A 17,698-nucleotide genomic window follows, 5' to 3' on the forward strand; every position below is an offset into this window, starting at 1 on the left:
GCTTTCAGGATTGTTCGCTGTATGGATATTTCCCTCTACTTCTGGTTTATTGAGTCTTGATTCTCTGCTTCCCAAAGTAAATTTGCTCAATTGCTTTGGCTTTATTCCATCATCACCCTGCCCACCAGAACAAGATTGTGAGCAGAACTGACACAAATGTCTAAAAAGCCACCTGATTTTTTTTCTTCTGTGTTTTCTCAGTGAATTCGATAAGGTGATGGTACCCCACAGTGTAATATTAGAAATGCCAGTTATAATGCCTGTAATACCATTGAGTGGTTAACTAGAAAAAACAGTGTGAAAACCAGAACTTTTAAAGAGTTTGATTTTTTAAAAAAAGTTCTTCTATAGGTAGTAACAGGTTCTTCCACAGCCTTTTTTCTGTCAGAAATGTCAAGTGCCTTTGGGTTTCCTTAGCAGCTACACAGATCTCATCTCTGCAAAAGGTTTTATTTCTCTATTTTCCCACAATCTGGTACAAAAATACTGATAGGTGTGGTACAGTAGGGAGCAATTGTAACCTAGTTCAGTGATACATTGTTTTTACATTTTCTGAAGCCTATCAGTCCTGAATATCATCTAAAATCTTGGCTGTCTTTGTGTGCAGGTGCAACCTTCCTCCTCTATCCAGTGAATACAGCAAGGACGTTGGATCCAAAACCCAACTGGTGACTGCAAACCCCAGTATAATTCAAAAAAGGTAAAGAGCAGATTTTTCCTTTTCTGGGTGGGGGTAGACAAAAAGAAAAATGCTTCATCACTGTTATAGAAATTGGTGCATCAGAGTTGTGTTCCTAATAATCTGATCCTGGAAGGGGATCTAGAAAAGGTGCAGTAGGCAATGGTTAGGTGTTAGGTGCAATAATTAAAGCTAAACCTCTGATGCTTTCAGTGTAAGCAGGGAGCTAAGGGAGGGGCGTGTTGATGGGTGCCCTAAACTGCTCTGCTGGTCAGGCCAGCTCCTGCTGCATCCCACAGTCCATGGAGATGCTGCTTTGGGTCGCTCTTTGTTTCAGCACAGATAACCCCTGAGTCTCACTGCCTTTGCATTATTTGTTTGATACTGACTGACAGAGTATAAAAAGGGTTAGGATGGAACTGCTTGGCAGGGTGTGGTCATACAAGCTTTGCTTTCTTAGGAAACTGGGACAAATTTGTTTAGTTTATTAGAGTTGGTTGAAATTTTCCAAATGTCAGTCACTGATGAGAGTGGGGAAGAGCAAGTGGGGAAAAAAAATGTCAGTGCTATCTCTCCGATTTTGTCTTCCTGAATTTTAATTGCCATGTTCTTTGTTTGTCCTCTGGAATGAGGTAGGTTGTTCTCAGGCAGAACAAGATCTGGTAGTAACCTGCCATGTTCACTGAAAAACAGAAGAGAAAAAATATGAGCCAAGGGGATGAGCAGGAAATGACTAAGTACAAAGAAATGTATAATGTGAGTACTGGCGGGTGAAGGATTGTGAAAGGAAGCAAAGCAGGAAAATTAAATGCATGGTAGAAAGCCAGGTGTTTTGAAAAGAAAGGCACTGGCTTGGAAATGGATGTTTGATGGTATTTTAAATGGAATATTTTTCCTCTCTTTCAGGCATTGAAGGGCTCTGTAGTTTAGTGTGTGGAAGAGATGACAGTCTTTGACAGAGTAGAACAGAGAGGACAAGCAAGAGGGAAGTGGAGTAATAATAATAACAATGAACTTCAAGAGCTGATTGCAGGCAGAAAGTGCTTGAATAGGGGAAGGCACAGCAATGCTTGTGGGATGAGATCAAAGCAAGCCAAGCAGAACTGGCAGGGGATGGCACCTGGTGCCAGGCAGAACCAGGGAGTTACCCAGGGCAGTGGATATGAAGACAGGGAATCTGAAAACGCTGTGGTATGTAGATGGCTAGTTGATTTAAGAAGTGGAATTAAATGGCCAGAGCATCCATCAAGGAAAGATCAGTTTGGCCATGGCATTTGGGATGAAATGAAAAGGAGCAGTGTGAAACACAGCCTTTCAGAGGGTTTTACAGTTTGCAAGACAGAAGATTATTTAACTCTGGTGTATTTGTTTGACACCCTCCCCTCTATCAAGGTCTGGAGTAGAAAGCTGACTGTAGCTACTATTTTTGAACAGAAAAGGGGAAGAGTTTTAGTGATGCTTGGAGGAGACTGTGGAGCCACACTGGAGAGACCATGGAGTGTTTCAGCAAGAGGGAAGGATAGAATGAGGAGATGGTTGAAGAAGCAGATGGAGAGAGCGAGTTGCTACTTTGTGAAGGGGGGATAGCTCAAGGAGGAGTGGAGAGGGGTGGGAAATGGGGGAAAAAGAGAAAGGAAACAAGATTGTGATTAATGTCAGTTTTTAAAGTGAGTGGACAGTTACTGTGATGCAGACCTTGGGTCGAGAGAGTATTGTGGAATGTATGTACATGTGTATTGATTGGGGGAGATACACAACCAGCAACTGAGAATAACACAGGGAACAAATGCATAGCACTGAAAATTGGCAGAAGCCTCTTTTGAGGCTTTGCTTCCTCTGCCTGGTCAGGAAGAAATGCTTTAATTTTTAAAAAATAATTGACTGATGTTTCCTGTGTGCTGCCCAAAGTAATTATTTTATCTCCTGTGTGTTAAGTTAGAGTGGGGAAATAAAGGTTGTATCTTGACAGTTGTAGTCTTTTTTTCTCTATTTTAACTTTCATCACACCTATGGAGAGAAGCTTTTTTAGGAATTAAGGTTACTTATACTTCTGATGAAATTCAAAGACATTCATATTTGTGACTGATGTATCTGTTTCTAAGCTGTGAGTTATCGAAGATCACATGGTGGGATTATTCACTGCTATTCTTCCTCTCTCTTCTTGTCCTTACTTGAAGTATGTTGATATTGATGAGGCTTGACATCTCAATTATCTCTCAAGTGTCTGATGGCAGGTTTAGTGAATTGGTCCTGCGCACCATTCATGGTTTCTAAAAGATTTACCCTTACCAGATAATTTATGGTGATGCATGTTGTGTACGGCGAAGTTTTCATACCAGGGATGTGAAAGTGATTTTCTGTGTGGTTCTAAAACCAGAATTAGTGCCTTTAAAATATAAAAGTGTTGGTATCAATTTAGCACCTTAGGATGGAAGAGTCACAATTTTAATCTAGGAGTACCTTATCTTTAACTTCTAAACATTGATTTTTGCAAAACTTAGAGATCAAGTTCCTTCTCTGTTTTCAGCAGGAAATGAGACTCTGCAGGTAGTGTAGGCACAGAGTTATTGGTAACTGGGTTGGGGCTGTGCCCAATCATCCTTCATTTTCTCCAGCTGTGCAGGACAGGTGAGCAGCATTGAAGGGAAGGAGCCCTGGAGTTCTCAGGGGCACTGACCAACCCCAGAGGGCACAGAGGGCACACAGGTGCACTGCATCAGCAGCAGGGCATGAAAGGCTGCGCTGGGGTACAATATGCAGCTGATGCCTGAAGCCTTCTGGGGTGTTGGTTGTGGCTGCGCTCTTGTTCTGATAGGTAATACAGTTTTCACTTGTGAAGTATTTTGGTCTGTTCTTATTTGGGTTTGAATGTCCTACCCTTTGAATGTCCTACTCATTTGGGTTTCAGGAATGTCCTACCCTAACTTCAGTTAGTGTAATACAGGAGAACTGACAACAGATGTACTGTGGTATAAATTTTCCAGTCTAAGAGGATGTGTGTTGACTGTCCCAGTTTCTTTTTTTTGTCTAAAACTTTTCACAGATGTCTCTCTTCAGTTAATACTGGAACTCACAGTCCTTCACTCCTGTGTGAAACTCCTTTTTTCACTTTGCATTCAAAGCATAACTTTTCCATCAAAGCCTGTGTTAAGGTTGCAGTTGGGATTGAAATGTTGCATAAAGGTGCTCCTGGGGCCAAGGTGACCTCTCCCAGCCTCTAGCCCTGAGCAGTGTTGTGGGACTGCCATCCCACATCTTTGATGTTTCCAGTTCATTCCCCTACCATCCTATTCAGCTGGGCTTCATCTGCAGGGCACCACTTTGCAGGCAGAGGGTTATTTTGTATTTGGCCTGGGTTTTATTTTCTTTCCAAGTCTAGCTGCTCTAAGTCCCTCCTAGGAAAGAGGCAGTGCGGTACCAGTACCTGTGATGCGCCTACAGCCATTCTGAAGACTCTGGGAAAAATCAGCAAGGTTATGTCACTTACAGAGGTTGTTTCCGTATTCTGAACCCTTGTCTACAGCTGTAGAGAGGGACAAATCAGTGAATATAAAAATGCTTAAGAGGCAATGCTGATTTTTGATCAATGGTATAAGATTCTTAACTAGGAAATACAAAGAGTTTGTGGATGTGGATTATTATCTGTTTCTAAAGTCACTGGATCTGGGCTGTTTAGGAGAAGCCAATTTTATGAATTTCATATCTTCAACAACTCTTGCAAATGTCATACAATAATAATTTGTCTGAGCTCCTAATTAAATCTGCAGTCAGATGCTGTTTGCAGCAGTGTTCCTTTCTAGTGTCATGTCTGCTTATCTGTCTAACCTATTCACACTTATATCATCAATAACATAGATAGAATAGTCCAAATAGATGTTTCCCAGCATCCAGGGAGTTTTAGACCAGCTGATGATTTTTGGGGAGTATTTTATCCATGATCTGTGTGCCCATGGCCTATGTGGAAGTATGAACTTCCACACTGAATGGGAACATTTTCCTTTCAGTAAATTAATACACCTTTTCCATCTGTGATATTTGAAAAGTTTTTGCTGCATCCAGTGTCTTGCACTAAACCATGATGAAAGAATGAGACTAAAGACTAACAAATGCAGTGATTCTGCCTCTCAGCTTGGAAATGCCAGTTAAATATCACTGCTGTTTATTAAGTTCCCATGGATTTTGAGTGGGCTTAAATTTGCTTTCCAGGGTCCCCTACATTTTAGAGGCAGCTAATAACCTTTCCAGGATTCAGTCCTGAAGGCATCTCTGAATCCAACTGACTTAGATTATTAGGAATAAAAATTTGGAATTGAAGCAATAATTTACTTTGATAAAAGCTTCCTTTATCTTTGATCAAACAAATGTACAGTATTGTGCCTGTTGCTTACACTCATGAAAATGTTTCATGAGAATTCCTCTTCAGTGTTTCTCCATGTAAAAATTACCTATTCTGTTCCTAGGTAGTTACATTATTTTTTGGTAATTGCAAAAGATCAGAAAAACAAAGGTAGAAACCACCCATAAAATATGTTCTTGAAGGAAAACCCTTTGTGCTTATCTTGTCCTTTCTATACAAGTTGAGTGATGGGAAGATCTTTTCCTGTAAAGTCAATTAGTCACCAGATTCTAAACACTTCATACAGAAGTCCTTTTCTCATTCCTGGTATTTAAATATATCTCGGATTATTTCATTGATGAGAAGTCCAAAGTGATAAGAATAATTATTTTAATTCATACTTTATGTTCTTGTATGAGAGTCTCTGAATATCTGTGCCAACAGCAAGGGGATAATATTTCTGGGAAGTACTTCACAGGAGTCAAGACTGTGATAACTCTTCTGTACATGGAGGTTGCTTGAAGCCCCATTTGGTGATAATCAATTTTTCCCCTCCTCTAATGCAAAGTTTCTTTTAAAACCTTTACATTTATCAATTTTGCCTTATCTTCTCTTTGTGTGGAACATCTACTTTTGTCCTTGTTTGAACAGAAAAGGAAGCAAACTCTGGGGATGGAGGGGACTGGCCCAATGCTACTACCAAGCCAAAGACAGAGCCAGGAAAGAAAAATTCCAGAATTTCTGGTTTGCTTTTTGTGTTTTCTTAGCTGATGAGCAGAAATACCTGGAGTTGCAAATAAATCCTGCTGTGATTGGAGCAGCTTGTTGCTATTGCAGCCATGCTTTGACCCCACTTAAATCAGGGGCTTTTATTCTCTTAACCACGAGACAGAGCAATGAGCAAGAAGGAGATCTAGGACCCCTCAGCCTAAGGAAATGACTGGTGGCTTTAGAGGTGTCTCCAAATGCACCATTGGCTCCAAAGAGAAAGGTCAGGTGCTGTTGCAATGGGGTGAAATTTTGGGTTAGGGAAAGGGGAACTTGGAGGAAAAGTTATTTAATCTGGGAGAGGAAATACTGAGACGAACAGGGAGAGTTTTCTGACATACACTTAGGGATGGTACCCCATCAGAAAAAGCAAGTGCTAGATGTTAGGAAAAATCTCCCAGAGAACCTACAGACGTCTCTATCTTACAGTAATTTAAAGGGCAAATTGATGTGGAGGTGAAATGGAAAATTATAAATGAGATCTCATGAAATCATGGTTTGATGCTTTTTCTTGAAAATAAATGTTTTATTAGTAGTTGTCATAAAGTAGGGATAGAAGATACCAACATAAAAAGAATCCATTTGGATTTGTGATTGAAATAGCCTCAAATTTCAATTCTACTGTGTATTTATTGTAGGATGGGAGAGGAATAGGATGCATTACTTTACGCACACATTTGTAAGTTTCTTGTCTGGGATTTTGATGATAATCATTGTTATCTCCATTGTGAATGACATTTTAATTGCAAAATCTTTGCCTCACTGAAATCACCAGTTCTTGCTCATCTGTGGGGATATTCATTAACACATTGTCTCACACATTTTCATTTTCTTGGCAAGCTATGGCAGGAAGACTGTTCCTTTTCATTCCTCCCCCCTCTCCCAGCTCCTGGTGTCTTCTTCAGACCACGGTATGCAAGAGTCTGCCAGCACTACCAAACAGAGACAGCCAGCTGTCTGATTTTCCATTATTAGGTCTGTGAAATGGGAAAGCTATATGTGTCCCTGAGCAAATCATGCTTTTAATTAACATGAGGTTTTTTTCTTCCGTTCATTCCTGCAGTAGGACTTGATATGACAGCTTCTAAAACCTACTACCAATATGTGGAAAAATTAATCAAGTGCCTTATATTTAAGCATGTGACTAGTGTCTTCTAAGTCATTTTAATACTTTAGAGTCTTGTATGGACAACCCAGGTTTTTTCACAGTAACTTCTCCAAAGATTACGTGCCTAATCCATGTTTAGGTAACCAGTCTTTCTTTAGAGTCTTAATATTAACCTAGATATTTTTTTTAGCAGTATTGCATCTCTTGGATATACTCAGATACTGATTGGAAAGTAAATGTATTTTTTTTTTCTTTTAAATGGAGATACAAGGCATCCTGCATTCTGAATGAATGCAGATAATGAGAACACACAAGATGGCTACTTCTCTGTAATCTGCCAGGTTGTGACATTCCCACTTTTTCTTTTGTTCCTGTCTCTAAATAACTTCGACAGTTTGAATCATCTGCAGCCATGTGATCCCACAAACGTCCAAGAAAACCTGCAAATTCAGGAGATGGGCACAGGAGTGTAGAAGTTATCCTTGTGGATAGCAGGCCAAAAGCTTTAGGTTAATGCATAGATGTCAGAGTCAGAGGGATTAATTAGGGTCTGTTTCTCATTAAACAGCTGGGGATGGCTGAGAATGAGATAAGCACCTGAGAAAGCTGAATTAATTTTAAGTAGCACTTGGAATAGATGCTGAGGGAAAGGATGAATGGAGAGAGAAACACTCATGTGGAGTCCTTGAGGGGAATAGACTCTGCAGTGTAAATCACTGTAGTGCTTCACAAACTGCAGGAATTTTTAGGTAAACCAGAAGGCAGATGAATCTTGAGAAATGTTTTTTCAGGAGTTTATAAATAAACAGCCAGAGCAATATCAATACCACTAAGGAAGAATTATTGGGACTTTTTTCCACATGTTCTCAGGAGATGGAAAAAAAAAAAGCAATGTAATGCCTTAGGAAAGTCCTTAATTAGATACTAGGAAAGTTTTTTTTCACTGAAAGGGTTTTAAAACATTGGAACAGATAGCCATGGGGAGTCACCATCCCTGAAAGTATTAAAAAATGTGTGGATATAGCACTTGAGGGTATGGTTTAATGGTGAAAATAATGGTGGCTGATGGCTGGATTTGATTATCTGAGAGATCTTTCCAAACCTTAAGGATTCTATGATTCCGTCAGGGCCTGGGGTGGGGTTAATCAAGGACAGAAGAAATCAGGTATTCTGATCTAGTTTAGTCCCTAGAAAGAGAGTAGAAATGGTTAAACATGGAAGAAATATCTCCATGCTCCAAAGGCCCTTCCTAGGAGATAACAAAGAAGTTAAATGGCACCATCATTCAGGGAGAAGTATTGTCAGGGATTAAAACCTATTTTCCAAGCCAAGGTGTGCAAGATATGAAAGCCAGATTTCAAAGTCTGTCTCAGAAAGTTGTGAGTTGCTGATCCTGACTGATTTATGTTCCATAAGAATTCTTGTAAACAGTTTAGTTCTGACCATTCTAGAATGTGCTTTTAAACTTAGAGGCAGGCAAGTGGGAAAAGAAAGTGCTGAGCAGCTCTACCCACAAGCTCATTACTGCTCATTAAGAGGTCTCTGGAGGGAATGTTCTGATTTTATTGTCTAGATGTCTGTTTCACTTGTACGCAAGCTGACAGAATGAACAATTAGGTAGCTGTGTAAATGCAAAATGGGCAGAATATTTATGGGAGCCAACATTTCAAAGTGGCACAACAGGCAGAAAAAGACAAACAACCTTTGGAGGTTTTTTTTACCCAAAATCTTTGTTTTTCTCTTCCAAGTTAGTTGAATTTCTGAAGGTGGTCTCCAAGCAGCCAAGACAGTGAGTTGTGATTGCAGGGTGTTGCTCTAATGGTTTCTCTGTGGCTCAGGTGGGATTTTGTGGTGTGGAGAGATTCAAATAAAAGTGCAATGTGTGGCCTAAAAGGGCATCAGTTCATCTGCATCTTCCTCCAAAGCGCTCAACAGCAGGAAGTCCTCTGCAGGAGGGCATCACAAGGTGCGTGGTAGGGGCAGGGGACTCAGCTTAGTGAAGAAAAGTCCTGCTCTTTGTGGTGCTCCTGGGCTGTTTCAGTTCTCCCTAAGGTGAATGGGGAAAACACCCAGCAGAGACGTCTGCATTTTAGGATGGGATGTGGGAGGCTCTTCGGATTATTTGTAAACAAGGAAGATTTATTTCAATTTCTGGTTCTGTTTTCTGACTAAGAATAACCACAAAGACTTCTCATGAATTCCATCAGCACACAGGACTTTTCAAGGGATGGTGTGTTGATTTCAGCTTTACCTCCTGACAGTTTTGTCACCCCTGTGGGACTGAAAGTTTTCAGTGCATTTACTCGTGTTAATTAAAGCCTGAATATCCAGGGAATAATCATAAAATATGCTCAGGTTTCCATGAGTTAAAATTTGAAAAATTAGAGTACAAAGCTAGATCAGAGTATGTAGACAGCTTGTAATGTTGAAGTGTGTTATTAACAGCTAATAAAAGATGGAGCTGTAAAGTTGGACTAGAAAATATCTCTGATAGAGTAATTGTAACACTCTGCCTTGGGTGTGTGGAGATAGAGTTGTAAGATTTGGCACTGCTGATTTTGGCAGCTGTCTGTGCATTTCCCACTGAGGCAGGATGGGTGCTAAAATCAGACCCTTGAGGTTCTAACTCTTTAAGTCAAATTGCACATTAAAGTTAAGGGTCTTTGTCACTGAGTTTTGAAGCAATACACAAGAGATTTCTCAGGTGTCTTAAAATAAGAAATTTTAGCTACTTTGAGATTTTTGTACAGGAAATTTTACTATTGTTTTTAACTCTGTTTGTGCCAGCCCCTATAACTGGCTTGCCTAAGGGGGCATGGATACCTTGTATTTAGAAGGAAAAAGAAATTCATTTTTCAGACCAGAATGTTGCACTGTGACTGTCCTACCTTTTTTGCTTTTTCAACAAGGATAGCAAACAGTGTGCAAAATGTCAGCTTGGTCTAATGGAAGGATCCCTGCCCATTGCAGTGGGGCTGGAAACAGATGACCCTCAAGGTCTCTTCCAACCCAAGCCATTCTGTGATTCTCTAAAAATACATGTATTATTACATTTGTAATTAATTTATTCTATTATGTTGTGGGAGGGTGTTGATTCTTATGTGGTAATTATTACTTCTGCTACTATTGGCAGGCCTTCCTTACAAACAAGAGAGTGTTTCTGCCTGGGTTTATGCCCAGAACAGCATTTCTAGTTAGTAGCAGTGCTGAATTTGTACTCAGAATACTCTGAGCTGAATTTTTCAGTGCTCTGCCTGTTTCATACAGCAGGCTGGCACTGAGCAACACTGATATGAGGCACAGTGTGGAACAGAGAGCTGAACCTGTCACTGTTTCCATGGCAAAAGTTCATCCTGTGGTTTAAAAGATCGTGGCTCATCAGAACTTCAGTCAAGATTTCCTTCCTCATTCTGATCTCTTATCAGCTTCAGTCTCTGCTCTCCTGTAATATCCAGTAATGAAATACTGTAAATCAGTAATGTAGGCTTACGCCAGATGGTTGTTTTTACTATCCAGCTAAGAGGGACTCATCTAATGTTACCTTTTCCAACCCCATTACAGGCAGAGACTGGCTAAATGCTGTAGGTAGACTTTTAAATCCCCACATCTAAGCACTTTAATTTGTAAAATTTGTCTTACTCTCTGGAGACTTGATTGCTGAGATGACTTACCCAAGCCTTGGCAGTGCTGCAGATACACAATGAAAACAGCTGCCACCTTGGCAGGTTTGGGTTGAAATATTTTTGTAAAGCTAAGCTTGAGGAGGATTCAAAAAGTCATGGAATGGCATAAATTGTAAGGGACCCCTGGAGATGAGCCTCTGCTCAGGCAAGGCCACTCAGTCTTGGCATCCCCTGTATTGCTTCAGCAGTTTTTAGAAAAAAATGGGAATCTGGTCTGTAGACATACTCATAGCACTTTTCTATTCACTCCCAATGACAACAGTAAAGACTTTCAAAAAGGATAAAAGATAAAATGGAGTAATTTGATAAAATGATGAAATGTGACTCAGTTATCTTTTCTTTTTATGAAGGTCAGCTCAGTAACTGAAAGATGTACTTACACTCTATGAGGTAAAAGGGTGTGATTCTTAGGTTCATAAGGCTAATTAAACTTGCTCTTGATATGGTAGAGAGTTGCTTTTCAGCTATTTCTGATCAATCTGTCCTACCTTCCATTATGGTTATGCCAGACTAGTGTTTGGGCAAGAAGGCAATCCAAGGAGCAGCCAGATATGTATCCTGACAGTGGGCTTGTTGAGCAGTAGCAAGGGGAAGCAAACAATAAGAGTTAAGCTTAATTTCTTAAGAAAGCAACTGACAAAAGAAATTTTTAAAAAGCCCTGCAACCAAACACACCATTCTTTTATAGCAGTTGCAGTGATCAATGTTGTGAGACCTGGGCTTTGTAACACAATACACAAACTTACTCAGATATCAGAGGTTGCCAGTTAAATACAGTGAAGACCTGGCATCAGTGCTCCTGTTATTTGTGGAAGTTAGGAAGGATGAATAGCCAGGGGAAAGCCTTGTAAATCTGAGTCAAAGGTGGAGTTTCTGTGCTGAGCAGAATGTGAACATGCTGCATGTACAAATCTGAGTGCTCTCATGGATGTGGAGCTCAGCATGTTAGCCAGCAGAGCTCATTCCAGGAGAGGGGCAGCTTATCCTCTGCTCAGGCTCTTCCCAGCAACCCTACAAGGATCAGGTAAGCTCAGTTTACTCTGGCGTGGCCCAGCTGGAGCTTTAGCAGAGGGGTATCCCAGGAGTCCCAGCTGTGTTCTGTTCTCAGGTCATCCCCCTGTGGGATGCAGGCGTGGACCAGCCGGTACTTGGAGGTAGAACAGCTCTAAATCCAGGTGTTCATATTGGCACAAAGGGGCCTGGGTACGGCTGAGCAAAACCAGAGGCACCTCAGAAATGCAGCTCCTTCCCAGCTGTCTCCTGGTTGCAGTCCACTCTTGTCCTGTCCCAGCCAGCCTCCCAGAGAACGATGATTGAATCTCACCTTGCTGTGTCAGGCAGGAAGGAATCTTCAGAAAAGCTATGGAGCTTTTGGAATAAAGGCATGTGTGACAGCAAAGGGCATGGTTTGAGTTGGCCTTTGGGAAGGGCTTCTGACTGCTGGTTCTGTAGTGGAGAGCAGGGAGCAAAAGGTTTGTTTGTGGGGCGTGATTTAAAAGATCTGATGTCCCACTTTAGAAGATGCATTTTTTGCAAGTTGTAAGTCGAGCTGCTGTTTGCAGACTGGCACAGAGATGCATTTAGGAAAGTGGATGAAATACTCCTGTCCCTCATTTTCAGACAGGATAACAGAAACACAAGGGAGCTGTCACAGTCCAGCAGTGAGCCAGTGAAGCCCAGAGCAGTGTATCCCTGGTTTTTTGCCCAGTCTTTGATCAGATGTGTTTGCTGAGTTACCTCGTGTGAAGAAAACTTCATGTTCTTGGCCACTCACACAGTTTCTTTCATGAGTATTAAATCTGTATAAAGAGATTAATGAGACCTGCCAGAAAATCTGTTTCTGTCCACAGAGCTGCTAATTGCTGTTCACACACTGTCAGGATATTGCAGTGTTGGCTCTCATCTCTGATGCTTCTTCCTCAGGTGCAGAAGTGCACATCAAGTGACAAACTTAATGTCCAAGACATTTTCCTCTGGCATGGGGTGGCAGGACCCTGAGCACGCTACCTTCCTAGGAGCCCATGATGCCCATCAGGGATGTGTCTCTTTCTGTTAGTTTTTACAGTCACTGAGGAGCTACAGCAGAGAAGGACCTTCAACATCCTCCTTTTATGTTTGTCAGTGTTCCTGGATGTTTTTGGGTCAGCTAAGTTCCAGCTAAGTTTGCCCTTCCTCTCATTTTGCCCTTTGCAACCTTGTGTGAAAATAGGTCTCTGTGACATGAAGCCTTAAATAATCACCATTAGCAACAGCCCTGGGATCCCAAGGGAAAAAAAAAGTAAATTAATAGTGATGGTGATTAATTATTTAAAATTATTTACTTGGAATAAAGTGGGTGTGAGATATCAATGGAATTTTTTTCTCTGTGTATGCTTAGCAGTTGCAAAGGAAGATTTTGTCCTGTCGAGGGAACTGCTTTTTAAGGGACTGATTCCTTCTTCACACAAAGGGAATTCATGTTTGAGAGGTTCCAAATTGTGTTTTGTTCAGGTGGCTCTACTGAGGCTCTGCTGGCGATGTTTAGATAACAGGTATGAGAGATGAAGCCCTGAACTAGCATTTGCCATATAAATTTGATTTATCTTGCAGTATTCATAAAGGCTTCTCATTCCCTGAAGGACGCCCAGTGTTCACAGTGGCAGCAGTGTTCCAGTGGTCAAGAGCAGAAACTGGGAAGCAAGGTTTATGTTGTGTGCTAGCGTTTAGACGTCAGTAAAGATCTTTTGCTTTAAATCATTTGTTTGAGAAATTGGCTGTAATGCTACTGGCAAAGAAGCAGGTTGGTTCTTAGAGTAGGTGTGGAGTTCCTGATGACCGTGGTTAGGACTCAAATTACATCATCTGCTTAGAACTGAAGTGAGACTGGTTTTCCCTTTGTAAACAGGGTGAGTTCCTAAGTTGAGCTGGAATATTAGGTAATCTTTCTCCCATTTTCTGGTTTATGCTTTATTCAGCCATTTATTCTGGCTTTCAATGTAAGGTAACATTGTCTGACTGAGGGGTGTGGATGGGGGTTGAATCCAGCCTTTGGAAACCTTCTGTCCAGTCTCACTTTCAGAGGAGGAGATGGGGGATAGCTGGTCCCTCAGTGAAGTCTGAGTAGCCAAGTGACTCCTTCCCAGCCCAAGAGAGTGAAAATTGCTGCTGCTGAAATCAGGGAGGAGTGGGGTACACTGTCAGGCACAGACAAGGTGCAGGAAGAGCTTGGGGGCAGGGGATGGGGTGGGGCTGTTGGCAGATAAAGATTTAAACCCCAGATCTGCTTCTGCTCTGTGCTCAGACAGACCATGGACACCCTCCTGCAGCCCTTAGCAAGGATGTCTGGCAATGGCTCATAAGGTACTTTGCCATTTCCTTTAGTGCAGTCTGCCAGGAGTTGTGAGCCATGCAGTGACACAGGGGCTGCATGCATAGGCTGTGATCAGTAAATGCAAGCTGCTCTGGCAGCAGCAGCTTCAAGAAAGAGGACAGGATGAAGGGGCAGCTTTCAGAAGGGTGGCTCACTAACAGAGCCAGGTGTATGTTGTCATTGGTTTTCTGTGCATATCCTTCCACTTGGTGAGAAAAGCTGGTTCCTACCTAGATTTTCCCTCCCTTTGTATGCTTGCTCACAAGAAATTACAAGTTTTCATTTTAAAATATTTGCTGCAAATTTGCTATGAGTTTTAGGGTATATTAAGGAGAGGGGGGAAAGAGTGGCTGAATAAAGGTATAAGTGAATAAGTGGCTGAATAAGAGTAAACTGTTTATAAAGGTAGGAATTCACAAACTATCTCCCATCTTGCAGCAACTGTGGACTTTGAATGAGAGCAGCTTGAATATGGAGTGTTCAGTGATCAGAGCAAACTGCTTTCAAATTGCACAACATGGGTCATTTCAACAATTAAATAATCACAGTGACTTTTTCATGTGCACATGGATCACTCAGTGGGCTTTGGATCACTTAGTAGCCCTCCTAATAACTCTGATCTTAGTTTATTTGCTCTGCTATATTCACTTAGCTCTGAGCTGTGAGCTCATGCAGAAATTATCTATGAGTCTCTTCTTGATAAATGATATTCTATTAAGCAGCATGCTTCATGCCATGTAAGCCTTGACTCAGATCTGGCTGGATTAGCCACGCAGGCACAGCTGGAGTTAGAGATAATGGATAACATCCTCAGCTGCTGCATTATAGCCATATCATTCTAGGGAAGCCAAGGGAGCCACACTAATTCTCACCATCTGAACAGCTACAGTTCCTGCAATTGCTCTCTGTCTCTCTCAGCTGCCAAAGCTCAGTTTGTACCTTTGTGCTTTCCCAGTAGAATTCCATGATATCCCTTGTGGCTGAGTGGGGTAGAGTGCCCTACAAACAACAGGCTCTGCTTGGAATGATGAGTGTTAGTGTTGAGAGCTGCCTTTGCTCCTCCTTAATGCTGAGGCAGGTGCAGCACTCCTGGAGGACCAGATTTACCTCACTTGGGAGCTACTTGTACTTTTTACTGCACCCTTCATTTGTGATGGAGGTAGCACTGAACTGTGTCTGGTTATTTAAATTAACAGTTCATAAACCCATTTCATACCAGAGCCCTTTGTTAAAGACAGATTTCCCATTTCTTTTACCATTTAAATTATCTGCGCTTGTGTCTGCTTTCCAGCTGTCCACAGTCAAATATAGCCAAATACATATTATTACAGAAATCTATTACATAAGCAAGCCTGTACTTCTTAAAATGCAGGTCAATAATTTCTGAGTATTTTCCAGAAAAATGGGTGTCCTTGGGAAAATTTTTATTACAAAAATCCTACATTCCAGCATTATTTGTGTTTTTGGCCAAATATTTTAAAAGGAGTAGTTTGAACTGTCTTAGTGCTTCTCCAAAACTAATCCTCTCAAGTCTCTCAAAGACAGGAGAAGCTGCTTTACCTGGTGAACAATGTTTGCAGCTGCTGTTTTGCACTTCAGAGGGCATCTTTACATGCAGCTATACATGCAGCTCAAGATTTGAAATGGAAGGGCCCATGAAAAATGTTGCCTAATTCCCATCAATTAAGGTCAGCAAGCAGAAAAACTCTGAATCAAACTCTTAGTAGCCTTTTTTTCTTGTTGCAGTCTTCTATCGCCCAAATCAGTTACTCTAGATTTGCAATTATATAATCAAAGTCAGTATTTGGGTTTGGTAGGAAAACTGAACTTATTAGGAACCAGATGCTACTGGTTATTACCTGAAATTGTAATTTCTTGTTTTTATTGATGATGAACTACAGAATGACTAAGACAGCCCTTCTGGCAATGATTAACATTGATAGAAACCTTAGTGTTTCCAAAAGGTTCTCACTTGCTGTATATTTTCCAATGCTTCTGCCTTTAAATTAATGTGATTTCTTTAGAGAGTGTGATGGAATATTTTTATGGTGGATAGCAGAGAAGGCTGCCTCATATTTTGTAACCTGACATTATGAGACTCCCCATAAACAGCAATGTGCTTTTGGCCACCAGAACACCAACATTCCTTTCTTGAGGAATCAGCCGGTCAGTACTGTGTGTGGCAGAAAGTGTATTACAAAAAAAGGACTCTATCCCATTTTTGATTTCCTGCTCCTTCATGTTGCCCTTGCCAGGGGACATTTGGAGCAGTCAGAGCATGAGGAAAAAACTCCTTTGCCTTTCCTTGGATGTAAATGTTCCAGCATGGGTACAGTTTCACAGCGTCACTGTGAGAACAGTTTAACCTGGTCAAAATGTGAGGGGAAAAATACAAATCTTAGCTGAGCCCTGAGAACTGAAACTAGCACCTGGCAATTGTGGCTCGGACAGGGCAAACGTGTGAAGCCCAAGAGCTGGTGGCTGAGCTGGACAGACAGACAGCTCAGGTGTGGCACCAGTGCCTACTTCCTCTATCACCCTCTTCTAGCAGAAGTGAAACAAGAATTTATATCGTCCCTGTAGGACATTAGGAGATCCTAATCTCCACCAGCTGGTTACTCAGTTCTGCTCTGAAATAAGAAAATACTTTTTTCCTCTTTATTTACTGTTCTAATGATTTAAAATTGAACTAATGAGTAAAGTTTTACATCTTTAACTTTTGATGTTTAAAAAAATTCTGATTAAAAATAATCAATTAATTTAGGGGTAATTAATAATTTTCTGAGGAAAAGTATTTTTATACTAGCTGATGAAATATCTCAATGATTATTCTTCAGGCAACCTTTGAATTTCTGGCCCCTTTCCATAGACACACTAGTGCCTAATGTATTATGTGTGTATTTATTTACCTAGGGCTGTACAGGCATTGAAGTGCCTCATTGCTAGCTGCTTGCTATTGATTTGAAATAAAATTTGTGGAGTTTGGTGCATGTTCCATAGCTCAATTCATCTCCAAGTGTAGCTTTAGCAAAGTTACAGAGCTTTAGGTTGAACCAGCCTTCACAAGTTTCATTTTCCTGGTTTTCCTTAGAGTTTGTAACCTCTAGCATGAGATGAGAACAACCACTTGGGAGAGCAGGTCATTACATTTTGAATCATCTTACAATGAATATGAGTCAGAGCCTCTAGCAATTCTGAAAATCCCTGCAGCTGTTTCTGTTTAGCTTTCCACTGTGAACTGCAACCTCTTTTAAAGGGACATCCATTAGTCTTGTCCTTGCAGTCACACATCAGACCTGGGAAGGTTGTTCTTGTGGAGCTCTGATGTCTGCCAGCATCATAACCCCTGGGTTTTAAAAGGAACCACCCCTGAAGTGCATTTAAAGGTGAGAAGTCAGTGGTCATTTGTGGGAAAAAGCCCCACAGATGCAGGGAATTTCAAGTTGTTCAGGGAGTGATAGAAGGACAGGTGGACTGGGCCCTGCTGTGACATCTGGAGGGAACATTACAGTCCACAGTTCTGAATGCTCCACAGAGAGGGTAAATTTTTCAGTCAAGTGGCATCAGCCGGTTTGCCTCAGCACCGCAACAGCTTAGATGATCTTTGTAAGAGTTCTCTGGCATGGAATGAGAGGGAGAGCTTACAGTAAAGCTTTTTTTAAATCAGCAACAGGGGGAAGTTGATCCCTGAGTTACGCAACAGCCATGTCAGCTAAAAATGGATTGGAAAAAGCTGTTTTCAATATCAAGAGCTTTCTCTCCAGATAACTAAAAA

General features: G+C 41.2%; 1 protein-coding gene across 1 annotated transcript in view; it reads left to right on the forward strand.

Annotated features, from left to right (window-relative positions):
• Positions 1–17,698, forward strand: part of ST8SIA1 (ST8 alpha-N-acetyl-neuraminide alpha-2,8-sialyltransferase 1) — a 103,564-nt gene that overhangs the window by 56,408 nt on the left and 29,458 nt on the right. The window contains exon 4 of the mRNA XM_030238025.2: positions 608–700. Within this exon, the coding sequence (XP_030093885.1) occupies positions 608–700 (93 nt within the window). The remainder of the gene's footprint in view (positions 1–607; positions 701–17,698) is intronic.

Source organism: Serinus canaria, chromosome 1A (assembly GCF_022539315.1).
Source record: "Serinus canaria isolate serCan28SL12 chromosome 1A, serCan2020, whole genome shotgun sequence".
Taxonomy (NCBI): Eukaryota; Metazoa; Chordata; class Aves; order Passeriformes; family Fringillidae; genus Serinus; species Serinus canaria.